General features: G+C 44.3%; 1 protein-coding gene across 1 annotated transcript in view; it reads left to right on the top strand.

Moving 5' to 3' along the window:
* Positions 1–211: 211 nt before the first annotated feature.
* Positions 212–25,094, top strand: part of LOC106579809 (reticulon-4 receptor) — a 68,666-nt gene continuing 43,783 nt past the window's right edge. The window contains exon 1 of the mRNA XM_014160004.2: positions 212–739. Within this exon, the coding sequence (XP_014015479.1) occupies positions 718–739 (22 nt within the window). The 5' untranslated portion in view covers positions 212–717. The remainder of the gene's footprint in view (positions 740–25,094) is intronic.

Raw genomic sequence — 25,094 nt, 5'->3', positions numbered from 1 at the left:
CGTGCTTGAGCATGTTTGATCCAAAATAGATTCCCCGCACGCCAAACCACCCGTATCTTCTAAAACATTCATTAGCGCGCAGTCCCTGATCCAGACCCATAAAACATTAATCTTTGAATTCTCTCTCTCTCCCCCTCTCTCTCTCTCGCTCACCGCCCCGCCCTCTCTTTTTATGCGACCCCCATGCAAACCCATGTTGTACAACGCAGGGCAGTGCGGCCAATATCCAAACACATATAGATGTACTTCCGAATACAGCCAGTTTGAAATCAGACAGGATGTGTACATCGGTAGCCTGTCCATGGATTCCTTTCTGATTTTTTCTGTCTCTTTTAGACTTTCCCAATTTTGGAACTTAGTGCTCTTTGTGTGTTTTTTTGTTGATTGTTTGTGCGTCCTATTGGGGTGTTCTAGGCTCTGCGCTCCAGTAGCCTACGTTGTGTGTTGGTTGAGTTTGGATACTATACACTTCTTGTCTCGCGCCCACTGGCCCAAATGACTGTGCGCCGTTCCAGCCGGAGACGTTGTTCTCCAGTCGGCTTCAGCAGGAAAACCTCCGGCTAAAGTTTGAATGTAACGGTGACTGGGAGGTCCGTGACAACACCTTGCCCTGGATTTGCAATTATCTATCGATTGCAACTAAAGAGCGGATATACAGTCTCCGCAAACAGGCTGCATCTGTTGGATTTATTCAACTACTGGATTTATTCTAAAATCATGAAGACCAGTCTTGTTGAGGGTAAGTACACAGGCAACATCCCATAAAGTTGATTATAGGTTGCATTGACTAGAATGATACAGGTACGTGATTGTAAATTAGGACACACCAATAAAATCGAAATCGAGCAACGTCATTGCCCTCTGCATGCTACTACCTAGAGAAGGTAACTTGGAGGAGAGCGCGCGGAACCCCTAGAAATCAACGGAAGGTTGTTTGGATGATTTGGACTAAGAGAAAACATTTCTCAATGGATTTCGATTTGGTGAACATAATGCAATTTGACTAAGTGCTTTGTGAAAGAAAAGTTATCATTCTATTAGCGCTACTCGTACCTTCATAAAACAATATATTTATAAAGTAGAATAATATATGTTAACCTAGCTCTGACAGTATTGGATCAATAACGTTGAATATGAACATTGAGGGGGGTAATTAGTAGGTCTATATCTCATGTTGGCTATTCATCATTTATTGATTGCCGTAAAACACAACCTCACACCATGATTGACTATGATGTTATCAATAATGATTATATAGATATGACATTCTACCACTAGACTATCTGGCCAAGAGACAGTTGCTTCAGTATATTTACACACAGTTTGGAATAACAATATGCCCGAGCGGATCAACCTCGCGCCTCGCCCGTATCTTCTATTTTGGCGGTTTGTGCCATGGCCATTAGGAGCTGCTGTTTGATGAAGTCTGCAGATGGTCTGCTTTAATGCTCATGCCGGTCAGATTATATCGCTCTTTTCCAACTGCTTTGCCCATAATGAATGGTTTAGTGGTGGCCTGGGCTATGTCTGGAACCAGTGTGACAACAGAGGGCACTGGGGTATACAGGGAAGGTGATTTTAATGAATGTGGGTCGGGAGAGATCCAGATTTGTGTTGGTGATCATGTAGCAGTAAAATAAATCATGTAATGACTGGCTGGTGTGTGTGTCGAGGGAGGGGGGCATATCATAACTTCACACGCACGCACACGCGCACACGCACACACACACACACACACACACACACACACACACACACACACACACACACACACACACACACACAGACAGACATTCAAGCCCACTCTGCCTACGCAATATGTCGTGTACACTCCTATAGCCTCATGTTGTTCATGACTAAAAACAGAGGATTATAGGAGAAAAGCAGCAGATTACAGTAGACGACAACAGTGTGTTTTTATTCCACAACTACAACTCAAACAGGCATGTATTTGTTTATTCCGTTTGAAATACACACAGCTAATGCTAATTCATTTGTATCCCATCCCATTTCATTGGCATGGCACTTGGAATGCTCCCCAGTGTTCTATGAGCTAAGGTTCATCATTCACTTTCTGTTGTGATCTAGTAGTAAGTTTAAAGAAACGCCAGACAATGTCTGCTGATATTTCAGTGGGGTTGTGCTGTTGTAATTTGTATACCTCAAAGGCCATTAGGCCTACTTTTAATAGATTCATAAATAAGGCCGTCATGTCGTGTGTTTATTGAACTGTCACAGCTAAAGCAGGTTTAATGTGTGCGGTTTCTCATTCAGACAGAATATGATCAAATTTCAGCCACCTCTCCTGGAATAACACCAGTATGTGTATATACAGTACATTTACATTCTGATCTCTGACATTGCTCTTTCTGATTTCTCTTCATTTTCTTCATTTTGTACTTTTTCTGGATTATCTGTGTATTCTTTTTTGTCATTTTTTCGAGGTATTATTGCAATGTTGGAGATAAAAAAAAAAAAAAGAATTTCACTGCACCTTTGATAACACTTGAAAATCTGTGTAGGAGACTAAGAAACATTGATTTGAATTGATTTGAGCTGTTGCTCTGGGGCTTCTTTCTTTAATTCCTATCAAGCAAAGCCAATAGAAGACAAACAAATGGATAAAACCATTATATGGAGCTGAATGCTTTCGTTTCATGAGCTTTGAAACCAAACAATGAGGGCTTTTTTCAATGAGTTATTTTTTTGGCAACACTGTGCAAGGAAAAGATACGTTTTGCTGACTTTTTGCACTATCTTTGTAAATAGGCTGCTTGAAGTGACCAGTTATGAGGAAGCAGGATTAATTGTTTGGAATATTAGAGCTGAAAAAAAGATTGCACAGAAACATGAATAACAAAGTTTGATTAGCATATAAGCTGCATTAGGTATGATCAAACATCACATACATACATACATACATACATTCACAATGAGACATGGCAGCTGCTGTACTCTAAAAGGGATTTTAAAATAAATGTCGGTTTGTGTTTGAGAGTCAGAGAGAAAGAGAGAGAGAGGTTACAGCGATAGAGAGCCTGGACGGAAAGAAGGAGAGACAAGGGAAGCTGTGAGAGAGGTGTGTATGAGAGGTGTGTGTGAGAGAGGTGTGTATGAGAGGTGTGTATGAGAGCATGAGAGAGATTATTATTACCTAGCTCAAATTCTATGTGAGTGAATTCTCCTCAATGTTTTCCTATTAGAAGACACATTCTGCCAATGTATTAGTCAAGCATCTTAAAGCTTTGGAGGGTGCATATTATGAACAATGTGGTTGAGAGACAGAGAGACAGAGAAACAGAGAGAGAACAAGAGAGACAGAGACAGAGAGCGAAAGACAGAGAGAGAGAGAGAGCGAGAGGGAGAGAGAAAGAAAGAGAGAGAATGAGAGAGAGAGAGAACAAGAGAGAGAGAGAACGAGAGAGAGAGAACAAGAGAGAGAGCGCAAGAGAGAGAGAGAGAGAGCAAGAGAGAGAGACAGAGATAGACAGAGAAAGAGAGAGAGAGAGAACAAGAGAGCGAGAGATCGAGAGAGACAGAGAGAGAGAGCGAGAGAGAGAACAAACAAGTTGCCTCCACCATTTCTCCACCATGCAATGCAGTCCCATGTGGATCAATATAGTGCTGAGAAAAGGTGTTGCATGCGTGTGCTCCTACCCAGGATGCTCTAATTGAGGTTCTTCAGATAAGGCAGCAAGGCTAAACTGGATTGGCCGTGACTGGCATACGGCCAATGAAACAGAGGCAGAACTCTTCCCGTGAGGTTTGAGATAAACCTCCCAGGGGTCAATTGCAGTCAACAGGATTGTCTTCAACACAACATATGTTTTGGCATTAAGCTGATACGCAACCCGAGACCCAATTACAGTTGGAGGAAGGAAACACAACACTTTAGCCCGGAAAAGTGACTGTATGCTATATAAAAAATACCAGACTGGATGCAGCTGGAAAAGATTGGTTGAGTTACTTCCCACGCTATTTCACCAAAGTATTTTTAAACGTAATCACATTCTATCACGTTGCATCAAAATACGTTTTTTAAATGTAATTTGCTAGATGTTATCAACGCTCATAGCGTGTCTAAATTTAAACCAGGTTTCAAGATTTGGTTGATTTCAAATTTAATTAATGTTTGAATGAATTGAAGGTTGATCTGGTGATGTCTTTTCCCAGTGGGAAGTGAGTCTTCTACAATAGCTATAGAAATATACAGATGTAGGATCTTAATTTGAGCCGGTTTGCTACAGCAGGAAAATAATCCTGCAGCAACGGGTAATGCGAATTATTATGTGGATTATAATGAATAGATTTTTTGTAGGGGTTGCTGCATTTGTCATTAGGGCAAATCAAGTCTATCATTTTAACGTGGAAATTACAAACTTTAGAAGCCTTTTGAAACCTTGAATACACTACAAGTATTATCCTCTCTTCAAGTTGCCCTTGTGTTTCTACACCTTGGCTGTAAAGCAAGGTAACAACATGTATTCAACTATTATTTTTTCAAGTACAGTATTCAACAGGTTTTATAGCTCTTAAATTGATACCATCAGAGTGAATCCTTCTCCAAAGTCTCTGATGGCTATAATACAGTGGAGGCTGCTGAGGGGAGGAAGGCTCATAATAATGTCTGTAACGGAGCCAATGGAATGCCGTCAAACACATGGAAACCATGGAAACCATGTGTTTGATGTATTTGATAACATTCCACTGAATCCGCTCCAGCCATTACCACTAGCACATCCTCCCCAATGCAGGTGCCACCAATCTCCTGTGCTTTAATAGACAAATCACACAGTAACAACGAATGCTTAAAGGCAGTGGGTGGCAATTTCCCAACGATTGTACATTGATGTAGCTCGTTCTTCATTGGGGTGTGTCTTAAAGTCAAGTGTCTTTAAACGTGACCTAAATCTTGAGTAACAGAATCACATTCGACACCAGAGACCTCCTTCTTCCCATGTGCCTAAATGGCCAGCAAGATGATACCCTCTCATAGGGAATACCCTTGATCCTAGACGTGTGCAGGGGGTCGTAGTTAGTGTCTAGTTTTCGATTGCATTGGCAGAAAGTCTCCATAGATTGGTAATCTGAAGGGTACGGGTTGCATCCCAAATGGTACTCTATTCCCTATATACTGCACTATAGGCCCTGGTCAAAAGTAGTGCACTATATAGGGAATAGGGTTCCATTTGCAACACAGTCAATGTTCAGTGAATCCTAATGAGCCCCAGTTCTTCAGGTGAACCCTTTTAATTGGCTCAGCAGGCTAGCCCTCATGAATCGCAGTGTTGTTTACACACACAGAGAGAGAGAGAGAGAGAGAGAGAGAGAGAGAGAGAGAGAGAGAGGCCCCAGAACCATCCTGTAGGTTAGCCCATGTCTTCCAAACCCGTCATTACTAATCAGTAGACAGAGACTAAGAGGATAAACAAAGAAAATTATATTTGTTTATGTGGAAGAAAAACCAAAGGTTGAACTGAGTAAATAGAATCTGAAACTCATTCAGATTATAGGGTTCTAATCCCCTCTTTGGGTTATAGGGTTATAATCCCCTCTTTGGGTTATAGGGTTCTAATCCCCTCTCTGGGTTATAGGGTTCTAATCCCCTCTCTGGGTTATAGGGTTCTAATCCCCTCTTTGGGTTATATGGTTCTAATCCCCTCTCTGGGTTATAGGGTTCTAATCCCCTCTTTGGGTTATAGGGTTCTAATCTCCTCTTTGGGTTATAGGGTTCTAATCCCCTCTTTTGGGTTATAGGGTTCTAATCCCCTCTTTGGGTTATAGGGTTCTAATCCCCTCTTTGGGTTATATGGTTCTAATCCCCTCTATTGGGTTATAGGGTTCTAATCCCCTCTTTGGGTTATAGGGTTCTAATCTCCTCTTTGGGTTATAGGGTTCTAATCCCCTCTTTGGGTTATAGGGTTCTAATCCCCTCTCTGGGTTATCAGGTTTTAATCCCCTCTCTGGGTTATAGGGTCCTAATCCCCTCTCTGGGTTGTCAGGTTCTAATTCCCTCTCTAGGTTATAGGGTTCTAATCCCCTCTCTGGGTTGTCGGGTTCTAATTCCCTCTCTAGGTTATAGGGTTCTAATCCCCTCTCTGGGTTATAGGGTTCTAATCCCCTCTCTGGGTTATAGGGTTCTAATCCCCTCTCTGGGTTGTCGGGTTCTAATTCCCTCTCTAGGTTATAGGGTTCTAATCCCCTCTCTGGGTTATAGGGTTCTAATCCCCTCTCTGGGTTATAGGGTTCTAATCCCCTCTCTGGGTTATATGGTTCTAATCCCCTATCTGGGTTATAGGGTTCTAATCCCCTTTTTGGGTTTTAGGGTTCTAATCCCGTCTCTGGGTTATAGGGTTCTAATCCCCTCTCTGGGTTATCGCCTGACTGTTGGAATTTAGAATTTGTAAGGGACAACTAGAATTAGAATTTCCAGGATGCTACAGCCTATGAGAAATGATGTGCCTCCTTCGACTGACCGACCGGTAGGTCATACAATATGAGCCTTGGCTGTTTCTTCTGGGTAGGGCCAGTATCCTGTCCAATCACCGGGCTGAAAATTCAGTTACGCAAGACTGGTGACACATTTATTAGTGTGCTTAAAAACTCCACTCTGACAGAAGCGGTAACGTAATCGTTTAAAGAAGCCTACGCATGGCATCCAAGATCAAAACCTCACCAACAGTAACATTGTGCAATATTAGGACTCACATCACATGCAAGGGACGTACTGTATGTGGAGTCGTATGCAGAACAGATGCTCAGTTTAGATATGATACACCATACAGCCAACAAACAGACTAACCACACGAACGCCCCTGGGGCAATCCACTATGTCACTATCTCCAGCAGGGGTGCAACTTTGGTTTTACAAGTGGGAGAGGGCATCTTTTTATTTTATTTTTCTATTTAATCCAGTCGGATAAACACAGCCTACCCGACTGCTAGGAGCTATGGTCCTAAAGCACACCCTTTGCCTCATTTTGTATCACATTCCAATGATAACACTGGGGGGGAAGAAAATGCAATTTCAGAATGTGGCATGTCCCCCTGTCCCCAGTGAAAGTTGCGCTCCTGATCTCCAGTAGCCATCACATCTTTTGAATCTGATGCTCCTCTCACTGTATTGTTCTATCAGATATAACCATTTAACTCTTTAGCATGCGTTTATACATAGGTGGATGGCTCTGTGAGCTAGCTAATTGATGGGCCTGACCATCTCGTTTTCCCCACACGCACAGCCACTCTCAGGGGCTTCAGCAGAGCACAGGCCTATCTGATATCTGACACACATAGTTAATACGATGTTATCGGTACTGGCATGAGCTAGTTACAGTGGAGTACCATGTCAACTAAATCAACGATATCTGCCACATTGGGTTAATAGTGTGTTCTCTACTGGCATGAGGCACGCACAATGTAAAGTCAAGGATAACCAGCCCTATCAGGACCGACCAGTGCATGTCTATCTGACACAGAGAGGTAATGCTGAGTCATGTGTACTGGCACAAGGCACACACGGTATAGTACCATGTCAACCTTATCTGACAGGTTCCATGTCAAGTCAATTCACCCTGTAAATACTGTACTGTTCTACACCTGCTGTATCCTGTGTATGTGACAAATAAGCGTTGAAACTTTAAACTTGAAGTCAAACAGGCCCATATGGAATGACCGCTCCATGTCCCGGTGTATACCATGTAACTTGCGTGGTTTAATCTATCTGGGTCCAACCTAACACAGCTAGTTAATGCTATGTAGTACTGTACCATGTCTATGAAGTTAACCCTATCTGACACAGCTAGTTAATGCTGTGTAGTACTGTACCATGTCTATGAAGTTAACCCTATCTGACACAGCTAGTTAATGCTGTGTAGTACTGTACCATGTCTATGAAGTTAACCCTATCTGACACAGCTAGTTAATGCTGTGTAGTACTGTACCATGTCTATGAAGTTAACCCTATCTGACACAGAGGGTTAATGCTGTGTAGTACTGTACCATGTCTATGAAGTTAACCCTATCTGACACAGCTAGTTCATGCTGTGTAGTACTGCACCATGTCTATGAAGTTAACCCTATCTGACACAGCTAGTTAATGCTGTGTAGTACTGTACCATGTCTATGAAGTTAACCCTATCTGACACAGCTAGTTAATGCTGTGTAGTACCATACCATGTCTATGAAGTTAACCCTATCTGACACAGCTAGTTAATGCTGTGTAGTACTGTACCATGTCTATGAAGTTAACCCTATCTGACACAGCGAGTTAATGCTGTGTAGTACTGTACCATGTCTATGAAGTTAACCCTATCTGACACAGCTAGTTAATGCTGTGTAGTACTGCACCATGTCTATGAAGTTAACCCTATCTGACACAGCTAGTTAATGCTGTGTAGTACTGCACCATGTCTATGAAGTTAACCCTATCTGACACAGCTAGTTAATGCTGTGTATTACTGTACCATGTCTATGAAGTTAACCCTATCTGACACCGAGGGTTAATGCTGTGTAGTACTGTACCATGTCTATGAAGATAACCCTATCTGACACAGCTAGTTAATGCTGTGTAGTACCATACCATGTCTATGAAGTTAACCCTATCTGACACAGCTAGTTAATGCTGTGTAGTACCATACCATGTCTATGAAGTTAACCCTATCTGACACAGAGGGTTAATGCTTTGTCCTCGGTGCTCTATATTGGCAAGTGTAGTACGGTAGTAGCATGTCAGTTAGTTAACCAGGCCTATTGTGACCAGTTTATCTGACACAGAGGGTTAATGTTATGGCATGAGCACATCCAACACAATGACAAGTCAACCTTATGGTGACTGAATGCTGCATGTCCTGGTGTATGTACTTCTCATGAAAGGGTGCATTTCAGAGCGCCGGTGCGATTGGTTCGGTTTGTGACGCTGATTATGCCACAATGGAGGGGCTGACTGATGGCCTAGTAAATTGTTAATTAGGCAGAGAAGAAGCCGTTCTTAAATTAGACGGTTGAACAGAGCCTTTGTCAGGCTGATAACTCAGTCAGCACGTAGCCTAGCTCTGATCCTTCTCTAGTCAGTCTGTGTATACTCTCCTGCCTTTACTGTAGCCATACTGGCCTGGTTCTTTAGATCACAACGGTGGAGGTTACGACAGAGGTTAGGTAGAACCGGTCCTAGATTATTTGTAAAGAGGAGAACGTAACTACGGTGTAATCAGACCACACAAACTACAGCAGAGTACTGAAATCCAGGCCTTGGGGTCTGTAACACTGCTAGGTTTAATCTTTGCTACTGGTGTACGTCCTAGTGAGTGAACTCTAGTTCAATAAATATAATTACAATAAAAGCAGCAGTACTGTAGACCTAAACGCCTGGGTTTGAACACCCCTGTTCCACAGCGATGTTTGATCCAGACAGAGCCCCCAGATATAGAATATGGTGCCCTTCATATCTGATCAATCATGTTTATTGATCAGTCATAACTGAGATATGTTCCCGATTCCGATCATGGTTTATATGTGTCAATCTCAGTTTGTTATGATGGAATAATTTGTTAATGACTGAGTATTAGTGGTCAGCTGGAAAGAATGTCCATTTCTAATATCAGAGTTGACCTGCTTCGACAGGCTTTGCAGCTCAGGCAGCTCTGAGTCTTTGGATGCTGGATGTGTTTTATTAGCTGAGATGTTTCCAGCAACAAGAAGGCTGTGAAGTGATGATTAGCCTAGATCTGATAGGGAATGGATTAAGGGAAATAACTCAAACAGTTTTTTTTTCTCTCAAGTAAGATAGATATTCATAGATATATTTCTGGCAGTGTTCATCTCATTAGTATTGAGCGAAAACGTTGGTCTCTCTCTGAATTCCTCTGATCTACCTCCTCTATTTTGCATGAGTTGCTACTGGAAAATAAAGAGACCGATGGTGAATCTTTTCTTTTACAATCCTGTGATCTTAGTTTGAAGAACTCTGCACTTTTGTAGTGGTTCTATTCTATTCATTCTTAGAACCTTCCTGTTCTGCATTCTATTCATCTTCATTCAAAATTAAGTTCAAAAGATCACTTTAAAGGGGCTTCTTGACTTGCATGTATCACTGCATATATAGTATATTTTTTTTTCTTGTGAAGAACAAATACATTTCTGTATGCTGATTTCTTCTGTCCCGCTTTCAAAAAGGTAGCTTTCAAGTCTCTAGACCTAAACTCTGACAGATGAGTGGAAAGAGAGATACAGAGAGACACTGTAAATAGATTGATAGAACAATGGATAGATGCTCAGCTTGGATGAATAGAATCACATTGCAGTGCAGTGGAGGAGATTGGCGATGTGTTTTCTGCTCCCTGAGCGTTGTTGGTAGTGCACAGTTGAAATATGTATGGTAAGCCCTTCAAAGGAAATAGCATTTCAGGCCGTCACTCTGCTGCTCTGGGGAAATGTATCTGTTGTAGGACTGAAAGCCCATTCTGCGGGAGGGAGCAACAGCAAAACATAGATGCCAGTATCTTTCAAACAAGAATTCACATTTCCACCAACTGATAAATAACTTTCTTTATCTGGGCTGAATGTCTTCAATAAAACCCTTTCCAAGGGAATCGAGGAATAGTTTAGATGGAGAATGGTGAAGATGGAGTTTACTAAATGCACAAACTAAATGTAATGCGAGAAGTTCTGTGACACTTCTTCTCAACAATGCCACTACGGATAAAGTGGTAAATGAAATGCACCTTGTATAGTTAAAATAGCCTATATATCCAATACGTTTTTGCAAGAGAGCAGCCAGCAAGAGAAGGAATCTTGGTGCAGTTGATAGGAACTTTTCCCTCACATGGACAAACAAGATAATTTCAATTCTACTAACCTCAGTAGGGATGACTCAGTACTGATTGTGTATTGATCAAATCATAGTATTGAAGTATAATGAATGAAGTCAGATTATGTCATCAGTAATACAGTACATTCAGCCCAGTCATCACATAGGAAATCATATGTTTGGGTAATATTGATACCCATAGAGTTACATATTTATAGGATCTCGGTGTTGGATATACGAAAAATATGCATTATATAAGGAAGCAAACACCAGCCCCCCTTTAAAGGAACAATCCACAACTAGTTTTTCAGCCAAACAGCAGCCCTTCCACTTGGTGTATTATAAAGCTACATGAATGAGATCAGTCCATGAGAACAACATTGTTTTAACCATTATTGTTATAAGGCAGTTGTACTAAGCTCGAGAGGCACATATTATTTTCCTCAAGAATATAATAGGTATTGTTAATCGAATTGACCATTGAAGAGGTGAACATTTTGCAGATTGGACCTTTTAAATGTTTCATCAGTGTTGAGAGATGTCCAAGTGAATCAGTTTCTACTGTGCGTCTTCTGAGAAGCCTAAAGTAGGTTACTCTCATTAGAATGTAAATCTGACAAGTGCAGCCAGACTCCCTTTGCCCCTTCGGTGTGTATGCTGAATAACACTCTCTCTCTTCTCTCTCTCCCTCATGCTACCTTTCTCTCTTTCTCTCCTTCACTGTCTCTCTCACTCAACGCGCTCTCTCCATCCTTCTCTGTCTCTCTACCTCTCTAGGTCTTTTGGATACACTCTCTCTCTCTCCCTCTCCCTCCCTCCCTCCCCCAGGTGTAAAGGCTGATTATCTAGTGTAGATATCAGGACATGCCAAATTAAATGTGACCGCAGCCACTCTGCCAGACCGTCCATTATAATGATATCAGTAATCTGGTGTGCTCAGGGGGAGGGGCGGGGACTAGGGGGGGATCATAGAGGAGTGAACATGGATCCTTTTCAGTAGGAGGCCTGCCTTGATGGCCTGGCTTGGCTGGCAGGAGAGCATGCAACCAGAGCTATGGCTTTTCCCTTATCAGATAAGATGGTGTGTGTGTGTGTGTGTGTGTGTGCTGTTTTCACATTGACCTAACCTCACCCATGGATCCCATCCATGGCCTGGCCAGAGTCAGATCACATCCAACATCACTTCCAACAGGGCAGGGCAAAGCAGCTGGTTGTATTAACATCATTTCAGCTTTGCCCTCTGCATGGGAACCAATGGCCAGGACTTCCTGACCCGAAGCCTGGGTCATGATGAACCCTGGTCCAGTTCAACAGCTTTGTCGGAACACGATTATGAACATCATCTTGTGTGTCCATTTTAAGCCATTTCCATGTGTGTGTGTTCGTGTGTACCTGCATGTGAGTGTGTGTGTGTGTGTGTGTGTGTGTGTGTGTGTGTGTGTGTGTGTGTGTGTGTGTGTGTGTGTGTGTGTGTGTGTGTGTGTGTGTGTGTGTGTGTGTGTGTGGGCTTCATGACATGCTGTGTGGGATTATTTAGTTTATTCTTCATTTTGCGGTCTGTGTGTGATGATGACGATGAAAGAATCGATCAGAGATTCAGAGGAGATGTCTGGGTGGCTCAGTTATTCATATTGCTAATCAAAATCGGAACTTGTTTTTGCCTGTTCACTTGTCTGTTCATGTTTCGAGTTAATCCAATCATCGCAGCAATTAACTTGACTGAGAAAGACAAGCGCTCCCAGTAAACAATGCTCCAAATGTCAGGAAAAAAATAAATAGTTGGAAATGAATTCTTATGATACATCATGCATGCTATTGGATGGTAAAATCCCCTAAACATTCTGGATTCCCGGAAACCAATGAAATCATTGCAGATATGACTTCAGATTTGGCTTATTCAAAGAAAATGACCAGTGCTTTAACATCTGACTACCTTTTTTCATAATTCAAGTAATCAACTTAATTCTACTATATACACTGCTCAAAAAAATAAAGGAATACTTAAACAACACAATGTAACTCCAAGTCAATCACACTTCTGTGAAATCAAACCGTCCATTTAGGAAGCAACACTGATTGACAATAAATTTCACATGCTGTTGTGCAAATGGAAAAGACAACAGGTGGAAATTATAGGCAATTAGCAAGACACCCCCAATAAAGGAGTGGTTCTGCAGGTGGTGACCACAGACCACTTCTCAGTTCCTATGCTTCCTGGCTGATGTTTTGGTCACTTTTGAATGCTGGCAGTGCTTTCACTCTAGTGGTAGCATGAGACGGCGTCTACAACCCACACAAGTGGCTCAGGTAGTGCAGCTCATCCAGGATGGCACATCAATGTGAGCTGTGGCAAGAAGGTTTGCTGTGTCTGTCAGCGTAGTGTCCAGAGCATGGAGGCGCTACCAGGAGACAGGCCAGTACATCAGGAGACGTGGAGGAGGCCGTAGGAGGGCAACAACCCAGCAGCAGGACCGCTACCTCCGCCTTTGTGCAAGGAGGAGCAGGAGGAGCACTGCCAGAGCCCTGCAAAATGACCTCCAGCAGGCCACAAATGTGCATGTGTCTGCTCAAACGGTCAGAAACAGACTCCATGAGGGTGGTATGAGGGCCCGACGTCCACAGGTGGGGGTTGTGCTTACAGCCCAACACCGTGCAGGACGTTTGGCATTTGCCAGAGAACACCAAGATTGGCAAATTCGCCACTGGCGCCCTGTGCTCTTCACAGATGAAAGCAGGTTCACACTGAGCACGTGACAGACGTGACAGAGTCTGGAGACGCTGTGGAGAACGTTCTGCTGCCTGCAACATCCTCCAGCATGACCGGTTTGGCACATGGTGTGGGGTGGCATTTCTTTGGGGGGCCGCACAGCCCTCCATGTGCTCGCCAGAGGTAGCCTGACTGCCATTAGGTACCGAGATGAGATCCTCAGATCCCTTGTGAGACCATATGCTGGTGCGGTTGGCCCTGGGTTCCTCCTAATGCAAGACAATGCTAGACCTCATGTGGCTAGAGTGTGTCAGCAGTTCCTGCAAGAGGAAGGCATTGATGCTATGGACTGGCCCGTCTGTTCCCCAGACCTGAATCCAATTGAGCACATCTGGGACATCATGTCTCGCTCCATCCACCAACGCCACGTTGCACCACAGACTATCCAGGAGTTGGCGGATGCTTTAGTCCAGGTCTGGGAGGAGATCCCTCAGGAGACCATCCGCCACCTCATCAGGAGCATGCCCAGGCGTTGTAGGGAGGTCATACAGGCACGTGGAGGCCACACACACTACTGAGCCTCAGTTTGACTTGTTTTAAGGACATTACATCAAAGTTGGATCAGCCTGAAGTGTGGTTTTCCACTTTAATTTTGAGTGTGACTCCAAATCCAGACCTCCATGGGTTGATAAATTGGATTTCCATTGATTATTTTTGTGTGATTTTGTTGTCAGCACATTCAACTATGTAAAGAAAAAAGTATTTAATAAGATTATTTCATTCATTCAGATCTAGGATGTGTTATTTTAGTGTTCCCTTTATTTTTTTGAGCAGTGTATAATTCACCCAGACTATTATTACGAGAGATCCGATGTTAATGCTGTTGACTTAACATGGTAATTTTTCAGCTAGCCTTACACTACTGCTGATCTTTCTTCTCTGTTCTGAGAGATGCTTGGTCTTGTGGAACATTCCGGTGATTTCCAATGAATCTTTCAGCGGTTGTGCCGTAGGTAATTGACAGGTTATGTTTTCTCTCTCTCCATATTGAGTTCCGTGCCTGACTGTGAAGCGATTCCCACCATGCGGCACACCGTTCTACAACACAGAGCAATGTGAGCCAGGATAGACAGCATGCATGTACCTCCTCTTGTCCCTCCCTCTCACAGTGTTTTTCTCCCTTCGTTTACTCCCATAGGCATGCATGTACGCCTGCACACTGACTCACACATGGGTTAGGCGGTAGAGTAGAGAGAGCATATTGTCAGAAGGAGATGCACAGTAAATACCATAGGCATCATGTTGGCATCTCCCACTGCTCCTGTGTGTCAGGAAAAACACCATGATAGAAAGAGGTGTTTTCATGTGTTGACTCCTCAGGAGAAACACAATGAAAGTGACAACCTCCTCTGTGTGATAAAGGTGCTATGACTCACTGTTCGGTTTATTATTAGGTTTAGACTTTTACACTTATAGTAATTTAGCAGATGGTCTTATCCAGAGCGACTTGCAGGAGCAATTAGGGCTATGTGCCTTGCTCAAGGGCACATCGACAGATGTTTCGCCTAGCTTAGGGATTCGAACAGGCGGAAGGGCGGAAGCAGAGATTGAGAAGTGCTGCTTTAATTTCCCATAAGTCAACGCTTGTTGCTTTTCCCTGAAACAGTTTCAGAGGCCCAACCCAGTTATAATATCAGTGGTGCTGGCCTGTATTGAGTGGAATATCACTCTACATTAAAAACCATCAGTACCCATTAGCTCCATCATCCAGTGTGAATAGAGTTCACCACTGACTGGGCCGGCCATCATCCAGCAAATGGATAAATTATAGACTATAAACTACATTACTTATGATGGCTAGAGCAGTGAAGGTTCTGCTATCAACACCATCATGCTCTGAAATAGTTTATTGCTGAAGCAAGAGCAAAAAGATCTGGGCACTTATTCACAAAGTGTCTCAGCGTAAGAGTGCTGATCTAGGATCAGGTCCCTGCTGTTTTATTCATTATGATCTGAAAAGGAAAACTGATACTAGGTCAGCGTAATCATTTGACGTGGCCTGTCTGAGTTGCTGCCTTGCTGCCTGTTACAGGATAGGATATTAATTTTCTAAAATTGGATAGATTCATCTGGCATATTATCACCGCCATCTCCATACAAAACACAATCCCAATGCCTCTCTTTAGACAAACATCGAGGGCCATAGCTATACATATTAGAAACATGTTACCATATTGACTCATCGGTCACTTAGCGGCAAACGGGCTGCCGTTAACGGCTAATTAAAGCTATTAAAGAGAGCGTGAGCTAATGCGTTTTCTACGCTAGATCATGGAAACACAGTGTCTCCTTTTAGTCCCAGGTCAAGATGAGAGTAATTAACTGAGTATTAAAGTCTCAGCGAGATGCGATGCCACGTTGGTTGGTTCAACAGCTCTCTCTCAGAGTGGAGGAGATGGATGACGGGCTGGGCTTCTGAGCGCTGATAGAGAAACAGGATGCGTACCAAATGGCACCCTATTCCCTATAAAGATAGGGCTCTGGTCAAAAGTAGTAGACACTGTAGGGAATAGGGTACCATTTGCGGCAAAACCGAGTAGAGGAGGAGAAAGCTTCTGGAGTGGTTCCCACACTTTAATTTTAAGCTCTACTTGAGGATTCTTGAAAAATCAGGCACTGCATGTCTCTCTCTCTCTCTCTCTCTGTCTCTCTGTTGCCCAACTCTGTAATGACACAAAGTTGAGGCGTTCGTAAAGCATTTAGCTAATGACTAAGAGAGAGATAGAGAGAACTTATTCGAGGAACATGGTTCACACGAAGCAGAGATTTGGCCGTTTTCAATTTGTTCACTTTAAACTGGTAGCGGAACGTCACACCACATGGGAGGATGTGTATTTAGAACATCTGTTGAACCATCCATGAACTCCTGATGTCTGATTGTGTTCTGAGACTTCTTATCTGGGTTTTAGAGATTAAGACAGAAAGAAAAATAAGGTGACAAGACTAAACAACATTCTGAAGAATAAATACAACATGTGGAAGAGAGAGAGCAGACATGTACATTTCCTAAGTGAAAACAATGTCCTGAGCAAATGTCAAATTGGCTTTTTAACAAATTACCGTACGACAGACCACGTATTCACCCTGCACACCCTCTGAGGGTTCATCTCTAGGAGACAGAACGCATCTCCTTCCTGAGCGGTATGATGGCTGTGTGGTCCCATGGTGTTTATACTTGCGTACTATTGTTTGTACAGATGAACGTGGTACCTTCAGGCATTTGGAAACGGCTCCTAAGGATGAACCAGACTTGGGGAGGTCTACAATTCTTTTCTGAGGTCTTGGCTGCTTTCTTTTGATTTTCCCATGATGTCAAGCAAAGAGGCACTGAGTTTTGAAGGTAGGCCTTGAAATACATTCACAGGTACACCTCCAATTGACTTACATTATGTCAATTAGCCTATCAGAAGCTTCTAAACCATGAGATAATTTTCTGGAATTTTCCAAGCTGTTTAAATGCACAGTCAACTTAGTGTATGTAAACTTGTGACCCACTGGAATTGTGATACAGTGCATTATAAGTGAAATAATCTGTCAGTAAACAATTGTTGGAAAAATTGCTTGTGTCTGTAATGCATGATGATGCATGATGGTGTATGTGGGTTAGATACTCTAGCTAGCTACATTTTCAGACGTTACACATTTCTACTTTTGACAGAAAGTGGTTTAATTTCAAGCTAAAGTGTACTGTTAGCTAGCTAGCTAACGTTAGTTGGCTGGCTCCCTTGCTAATGTTACTTGTATGATGTTATTATTCATTTCCCAGAACTGTTTGCTTTGCTAGTTAGAGCCTAATGTTAGTTAGCTAACATTGAACCGTGTTGGTTAGTTCCAAGCAGATTCATGCAGGGTAGTAATGACATGATTTGGCACTATGTGTAAGGGCTGTCTTCAGGAATGGACCAAAATGCGGCGGAGTTAGGGTTCGTCATATTTAATGTCACGAACACTATGCATTTACAAAAACAACAAAAACTGACAGCCAACACAGTCCTGTCAGGTGTAACCACATTGACAAGCACAATTACCCACGAAACACAAAGGAAACGTAGGCAACTTATGTGTGACTCCCAATCAACCACAACCCTCTACAGCTGTGCTTGATTGGAAGTCACACGGCCAAAATCAATGAAACAATAAAAAACACACACTCCCTTCTGCCACGTCCTGACCCAACTACACCCTCTACTGGTCAGGACGTGACAGTACCCCCCCCTCAAGGTGCAGACCCCGGGATGCACCTAAAAAAGAACACACAAGAAAATCCCCAACAAAAAGGAACACCTAAACAATAAGGGAGGGAAGGGAGGGTGGCTGCCGTCACCGACGGCACTGTGCTACACCCTCCCTCCCCAACCCACCTATCCTGGAGGTGGCTCAGGTGCAGGACGTGGACCTCGCTCCACCTTCGGCGTCGCCCACTTTGGTGGCGCCGATAGCTGTGCCGGGCAGACGGGCCACTCGGGCCGACCCTGGCAGACAGACCACTCGGGCTGGGCCGGAGGACTGGAGGGCCACTCGGGCTGGGCCGGAGGACAGGAGGGCCCCTCGGGCTGGGCCGGAGGGCAGGAGAGCCCCTCGGGCTGGGCCGGAGGGCAGGAGGGCCCCTCGGGCTGGGCCGGAGGGCAGGAGGGCCCCTCGGGCTGGGCCGGAGGGCAGGAGGGCCCCTCGGGCTTGACCGGAGAGCAGGAGGGCCCCTCGGGCTGGGCCGGAGAGCAGGAGGGCCCCTCGGGCTGGGCCGGAGGGCAGGAGGGCCCCTCGGGCTGGGCCGGAGAGCAGGAGGGCCCCTCGGGCTGGGCCGGAGGGCAGGAGGGCCACTCGGGCTGGGCCGGAGGACAGGAGGGCCACTCGGGCTGGGCCGGAGGACAGGCAGGGCACCCTGGCAGATCCTGGCAGGCGGGCACCTCTTGCAGCTCCGGGCAGTCTGGCCACTCCGGCAGCTCCGGGCAGTCTGGCCACTCCGGCAGCTCCGGGCAGTCTGGCCACTCCGGCAGCTCCGGGCAGTCTGGCCACTCCGGCAGTTCAGGGCAGTCTGGCCACTCCGGCAGTTCAGGGCAGTCTGGCCACTCGGGCAGTTCAGGGCAGTCTGGCCACTCCGGCAGTTCAGGGCAGTCTGGCCACTCCGGGCAGTTCAGGGCAGTCTGGCCACTCCGGCAGTTCAGGGCAGTCTGGCCACTCCGGCAGTTCAGGGCAGTCTGGCCACTCCGGCAGTTCAGGGCAGTCTGGCCACTCCGGCAGTTCAGGGCAGTCTGACGACTGTTGACTGGCGGGCAGCTCTGACGACTGTTGACTGGCGGGCAGCTCTGACGACTGTTGACTGGCGGGCAGCTCTGACGACTGTTGACTGGCGGGCAGCTCTGGTGACTGTTGACTGGCGGGCAGCTCTGACGACTGTTGACTGGCGGGCAGCTCTGGTGACTGTTGACTGGCGGGCAGCTCTGGTGACAGTTGACTGGCGGGCAGCTCTGGTGACTGTGGCAGTTCCGGGTCAGGATTCACCAGGCTGGGGAGACATAACGGAGACCTGGCTCTGGGCGCAGGCCCTGGACTCACCAGTCTGGGAAGACCCGCTGGAGGCCTGGTTTGAGGAGGTGGCACAGGAGAGACCAGGGTGGAGAGACCCACTGGAGGACTGGTCTGTGGAGGAGACACGGGCTTGACCAGGATAGGGAGACCCATTGGAGTACTGGTCCGTGGAGGAGGCACGGGCTTGACCAGGATAGGGAGACCCACTGGAGGACTGGTCTGTGGAGGAGACACGGGCTTGACCAGGATAGGGAGACCCATTGGAGTACTGGTCCGTGGAGGAGGCACGGGCTTGACCAGGATAGGAAGACATGCAGGAGGCTTGGTTCTGGGCGTAGGCACAGGACGTGCAGGGCTGGGAAGACATACAGGAGGCCTGTTTCTGGGCGCAGGCACAGTCTTTTCCAGACAACCAGCACGCACCTCAGGACGAGTATGGAGAGCTGCCTCAGGTGACATCATTCCCACGACACGCTCATTAGGGCGAATGCCGTATTTTATGCACCTTACTAGCAGCTCTCTCATCTCTCTCTCTCCTATTTTCCCCATTAATCCCGTCACAGTCTCTGTCTCATATCCCTCGCTCACCTCCAATGTCATCCCGACTGGCTCTGGTTCCGACCTCAGCTCCACCGACTGTCCCGTGTGCCCCCCCCAAAAAAAATATTGGGGCTGCCTCTCGCGCTCGTTGCGCTCTCTCTCCTCATAATAGCGCCTCTCTGCTCTCGCCGCTTCAATCTCCCACTGCGGGAGGCGATATTCCCCAGCCTGAGTCCATGGTCCCTCTCCGTCCAGGATCTGTTCCCAAGTCCATTCGTCCATAACTCTGTACTCCTGCTGCTCCTTCCTCTTCTGCCGCTTGGTCCGGGTTTGGTGGGTAATTCTGTAAGGGCTGTCTTCAGGAATGGACCAAAATGCGGCGGAGTTAGGGTTCGTCATATTTAATGTCACGAACACTATGCATTTACAAAAACAACAAAAACTGACAGCCAACACAGTCCTGTCAGGTGCAACCACATTGACAAGCACAATTACCCACGAAACACAAAGGAAACGTAGGCAACTTATGTGTGACTCCCAATCAACCACAACCCTCTACAGCTGTGCTTGATTGGAAGTCACACGGCCAAAATCAATGAAACAATAAAAAACACACACTCCCTTCTGCCACGTCCTGACCCAACTACACCCTCTACTGGTCAGGACGTGACACTATGTTCATTTTGTTTACCTAGCTAACGTTTACTGGCTGGCTCGTTAGCTAACGTTATGTGACGAGTGTGATCTTACACTGACAGTTGTGTTAACCTGACAGCTGTGGCTGCTTTGCGTGATGTATTGTTGTCTCTACCTTCTTGCCCTTTGCGCTGTTGTCTGTGCCCAACAATGTGTGTACCCTGTTTTGAGCTGCTACCATGTTGTGCTGCTGCCATGTTGTGTTGCTACCATGTTGTTGTCATGTTGTGTTGCTACCATGCTATGTTGTTGTCTTCGGTCTCTCTTCATGTAGTTTTGTGTTGTCCTGCTCAATATGCCTTAGCTAGCCTTTTTGTTCCACCCCCACACATGCGGAGACCGCACCTGGCTTAAATGGTACCTCTAAGAGACAAAACCTCTCTCATCATCACTCAATGACTTGGCTTACCTCCACTGTACTCACATCCAACCATACCCTTGTCTTTACATTATGCCTTAAATCTATTCTTCCGCGCCCAGAAACCTGTTCCTTTAAGCATCAGCTGTCATAGTAGCTTACCGATCACTGTACCTGTACACAGCCAATCTGTAAATAGCACACCCAACTACCTCATCCCCATATTATAACTTACCCTCTTGCTCTTTTGCACCCCAGTATCTCTACTTGCACATCATCATCTGCACATATATCACTCCAGTATTAATGCTAAATTGTAATTATTTTCGCCTCTATGGCCTATTTATTGCCTACCTCCCTACTCTTCTACATTTGTACATAGATTTTCTATTTTTCTCTTCTTTTGTGTTATTGACTGTACGTTTGTTTATGTGTAACTCTATGTTGTTGTTTTTGTCACACTGCTTTATTGTATCTTGGCCAGGTCGCAGTTGTAAATTAGAACTTGTTCTCCACTGGCCTACCTGGTTAAATAAAGGTGAAATAAAAAAAAATATTAAGAAAATATGTTTTAATCCCAGCCCCTATCCCCCTAGAAGGCCTTTTGTCTTTTGCCTTTTGGTAGGCCATCATTGTAAATAAGAATTTGTTCTTAACTGACTTGCCTAGTTAAATAAAGGTTAAATAAAAATAATAAAAATAAATAATAATAACAATTGTTTACCTAGCTAGCTAGCTACATCTATTAAGCTAAAGTTTACTGTTAGCTGGCTTGCTCCCTAACTAACATTACGTTTATGAGCATTATTATTCCTATTCAGAGCTGTTTGCTTTGCTAGTTAGAGCCTCATTTTAGCTAGCTAACATTGAACTTGGTTGGTTAGCTCCCTGCAGATTCATGCAGGGTACTAACGACATGATTTGGAACTATGTTCATTGTTGTTTAACTAGCAAATGTTAGCTGGCTGGCTCGTTAGCTAACGTTACGTGACGTGTGTGATCTTACACGTTGTTTACCTAGCTAGGTTTATTGTTTACCTAGCTAGCTAGCTACATGTCTTAAGCTAATGTATACATCACCCGTTGAATATCAGTAAACTTCGACAAAAAAGAGTAATGAAATTGTTGCCAGCATAGCTGTTTTCATGTTATAGATAAATAAATCATCGGCCAGAGAGTCAAGTGTGCGCTCTGAACGCTCCGAGAGCAAATCGAGATGGGTGGGGCTAAAGCTTAAGAGGGTGTGAACGATGCTGAATGGGTGTAGACAAAGCAGAGCTCTTCACTAGATACCAAAACAGTCAAAGGCCATTTTCTCAAAAGTGAGTTTACAAGTTTATCAACTTTCAGAGCAGAATTACTTTCCCATTGTTCCTCAGAAATGCAGTGTATGATATACCAGTTTAAAGCTCTACTTTTATCCAATGTATAAAACACCACTTCAAATTTTGCTACATCAAATCCAGGTGGTGAGTCACATATTCCCCTCAGATTATACAAACCCAAAAAGAATTCCAAAACAAATAAAATTTGGATAAACTCCCATATCTATCAGGTGAAATACCACAGTGTGCAATCACAGCAGCAAGATTTGTGACGTGTTGCCACAAGAAAAGGGCAACCGGTGAAAAACATACACCATTGTAAATGCAACCTATTTTTATGTTTATTTATTTTCCCTTTTGTACTTTAACTATTTGCACATTAAAACACTGTATATATACATATGACGTTGGAAACTTCTTTATTCTTTTGGACGTTTTGTAAGTGTAATGTTTACTGTACATTTTTATTGTTAATTTCTATTTCACTTGCTTTGGCAATGTAAACATAGGTTTCCCATGCCAATAAAGCCCTTAAATTGAAATTGAAATGTAATTGAGAGAGAGAGAGAGAGAGCGAGAGAGAGAAGAGACAGAGAGAGCGAGAGCGAGAGCGAGAGAGCCATGGGAAGCTGTGCTGCCTCGCTGAGTCTGCAGTATCTTTCCTCCTCTCTACTCAACGTATTGAATACAGGAGGAGAGCTAAAGGGCCAGGGATTCTACTGCCAATTTGACTGCATCTTCAAAGAGATATTAACATAGCGCCGGATCCCTTTTATCTTCTGTTAATTTCAATAATGCCAGCCCAAATAAAAATTCTGAGAATAAAACGGCTTAAAAATATCAGACACATAAAGAATGAAAAATGAAAGGGAGGGGAAAAAAGTTAAAATGTAAATGAAAATGAACTGTATCCTCTATTTCAGACATACAGAGGGAGACAGACAGACGCTCTCACAACCAACTGTCACTATGTGTGAGCAGTAGCTGTGTGACTATGTTGTCATAGTTGTAGTATACAGTTTGTGATACAGGTGTAAAACACAGGTGTAACTATAGGAAAAGAACATGAATATAGGCAGCATGGTTTGTGATTTGAATGTAATTCCCAGGTGGGCCTGTTAGTACGTCATTGAACCACTATCGTGATAATAACACACATATTCACTGGAAGCAGCAACAGTCAGGCTGAGAAAGGTGGCCTGTCTGTCTGCCTCAGTTCAGTGGGTTGAGCTGCCATGGGAGGGCTGTTAGGGTAGGAACTCAAAGTGGCATGAATCTAAGAGGGGAGGAGCGTGAAAAGCAAAACTCTAAATGTGTGTAACACAAACAGCGGTACGTTGTTTTCGTGCCTCCCTCCCACAGCATCAGGGAGATGGGAATATCATCTATTTTGGTGGATCCAACTTCCGCCCCTTACACAGCAACACACATCTCATCCTCTTCACCTAACAGACAAACGCCTCTCTCTCTCTCTCATTCCCTGCCCAGTTGCAGAACCCCATGTATACTTCATCACTGTAGCCGTTCTTTGAAAGTTTTCCAGCCAACTGTTTTTGTTTTCTTTCTTTCAAAGTTGGGTACATTTCAACCATGTCCCTAGTTACAATAGGCGAGGCACAATACTCCCATATGGGACTCAGCCGCACACAGTCAGTCAGAGTAAGTTTTCCAGGTTTTCAAAGTGAACTTCAACCATTCAACCCTCCCTGCCTCCCTCTCTTTCCCACCAAACTTTTCTGTCACCTCATATTCCATGTTTAAGATGCACCAAACAGTGAAGTCAACAACAACAAAAAATAATCCTGGAGGAGCATTATGATGTGAAGTGGTCCTATGTACTATGCGATAGAAAAGAAAGGGAAAGAGAGATAGAGAGAGAGAGGTGGAGGTAGAGAGAGAGAGAGAGATTGAAGACAGAGAGAAGATAGATACGCTTCTGAAAAGGAATGGGGGATGAGAGAAAGAGAGAGAGAGAGAGAGAGAGATGGAGGAGTGTGTGAATACTGATACACCCCACAGAATTCTCCACCTGCTTTCATCTCTCCTCTTCAAACCCAGTCTTCACGTCTTCAACCAAAGAAGTTCTATTTCAACAGATCTATACCTCCTACATGCCCTTTTACATACACTACATACTCCTTGGTACACTCTTTCAGTTTTTAAGAAGCCTCCAATCCAGAGCTATATATGGACAGTACATTTTTACATATATCTGTGGCTCTGCTCCAATCTGTTCCCTTCATTCATGTCATATACCTGCCCGCCATTGCTTGTCATCTTGATTGACGTTACAGCATGCCATGAGGATATTAGCCTATGATTTACTGAGAGTGATAGCTAACACAATTTATTGGCTCGGCTAATTGACTTCGGGGTAATTAGAATGGCATGATGAATGAAAAGTAGCCAGTCAAATTGGCTTTCGCTACTGTGAGGTGAAATCAAAACAAAACTGATGACACCAAGGAGCGTGTTAGTGCCCTGCTTAGTTGTTCTGCTTTAAAGTTTTGACTACGTGAAACTCAAATTCTTGAGCTGCATTTGGGCCTCTGCTCCACTAGGAGCTAAAAGGAATGAGTCAAGTGAGTCAAACACCAATAAACATACTGAAGCGAATTCACATAAGACTTTCAGGAGCACCGCACTGTTCTGAAATAACTCTCGGACATGTTGGGTTCAACGGTTACCGAATCACAAAACACTTGCTGCCGTGATTCACTACCTCTCTGATGTTGCCCTAGAGTCATTGGAGCTTCCGTTGGTTTGGATCCCTACTGCTGTACTTTGGTGCCCTCCATTTTGTAATCCCTCAGATGTATGTTGCCATGGTAATGGCTTCTGATAATACAGAGGGTGCAGTAAAGTTAGAAGTCAGCGAAAGGAGCATTAGGTTCTCAGTGAACCTCACAACAGAAAATGATTAATTGTTTCAAAATATGTTTGGATATTGTGTCTATTGCTTGAGAAATCAATATAGCTGCAAAGGAAATGCTGAAGAATACACAAACAGATAAGTTTCACATTTTACCATAGTATTATCACTCACTATCTTTCTTCGGGCAGCTTAAGAATTGAATG

The sequence above is a fragment of the Salmo salar genome, chromosome ssa20 (assembly GCF_905237065.1).
Source record: "Salmo salar chromosome ssa20, Ssal_v3.1, whole genome shotgun sequence".
In the NCBI taxonomy this organism is placed as follows: Eukaryota; Metazoa; Chordata; class Actinopteri; order Salmoniformes; family Salmonidae; genus Salmo; species Salmo salar.
Note: the sequence above shows the minus strand (reverse complement) of the source record. Positions and strands in the feature narration are given on the sequence as shown.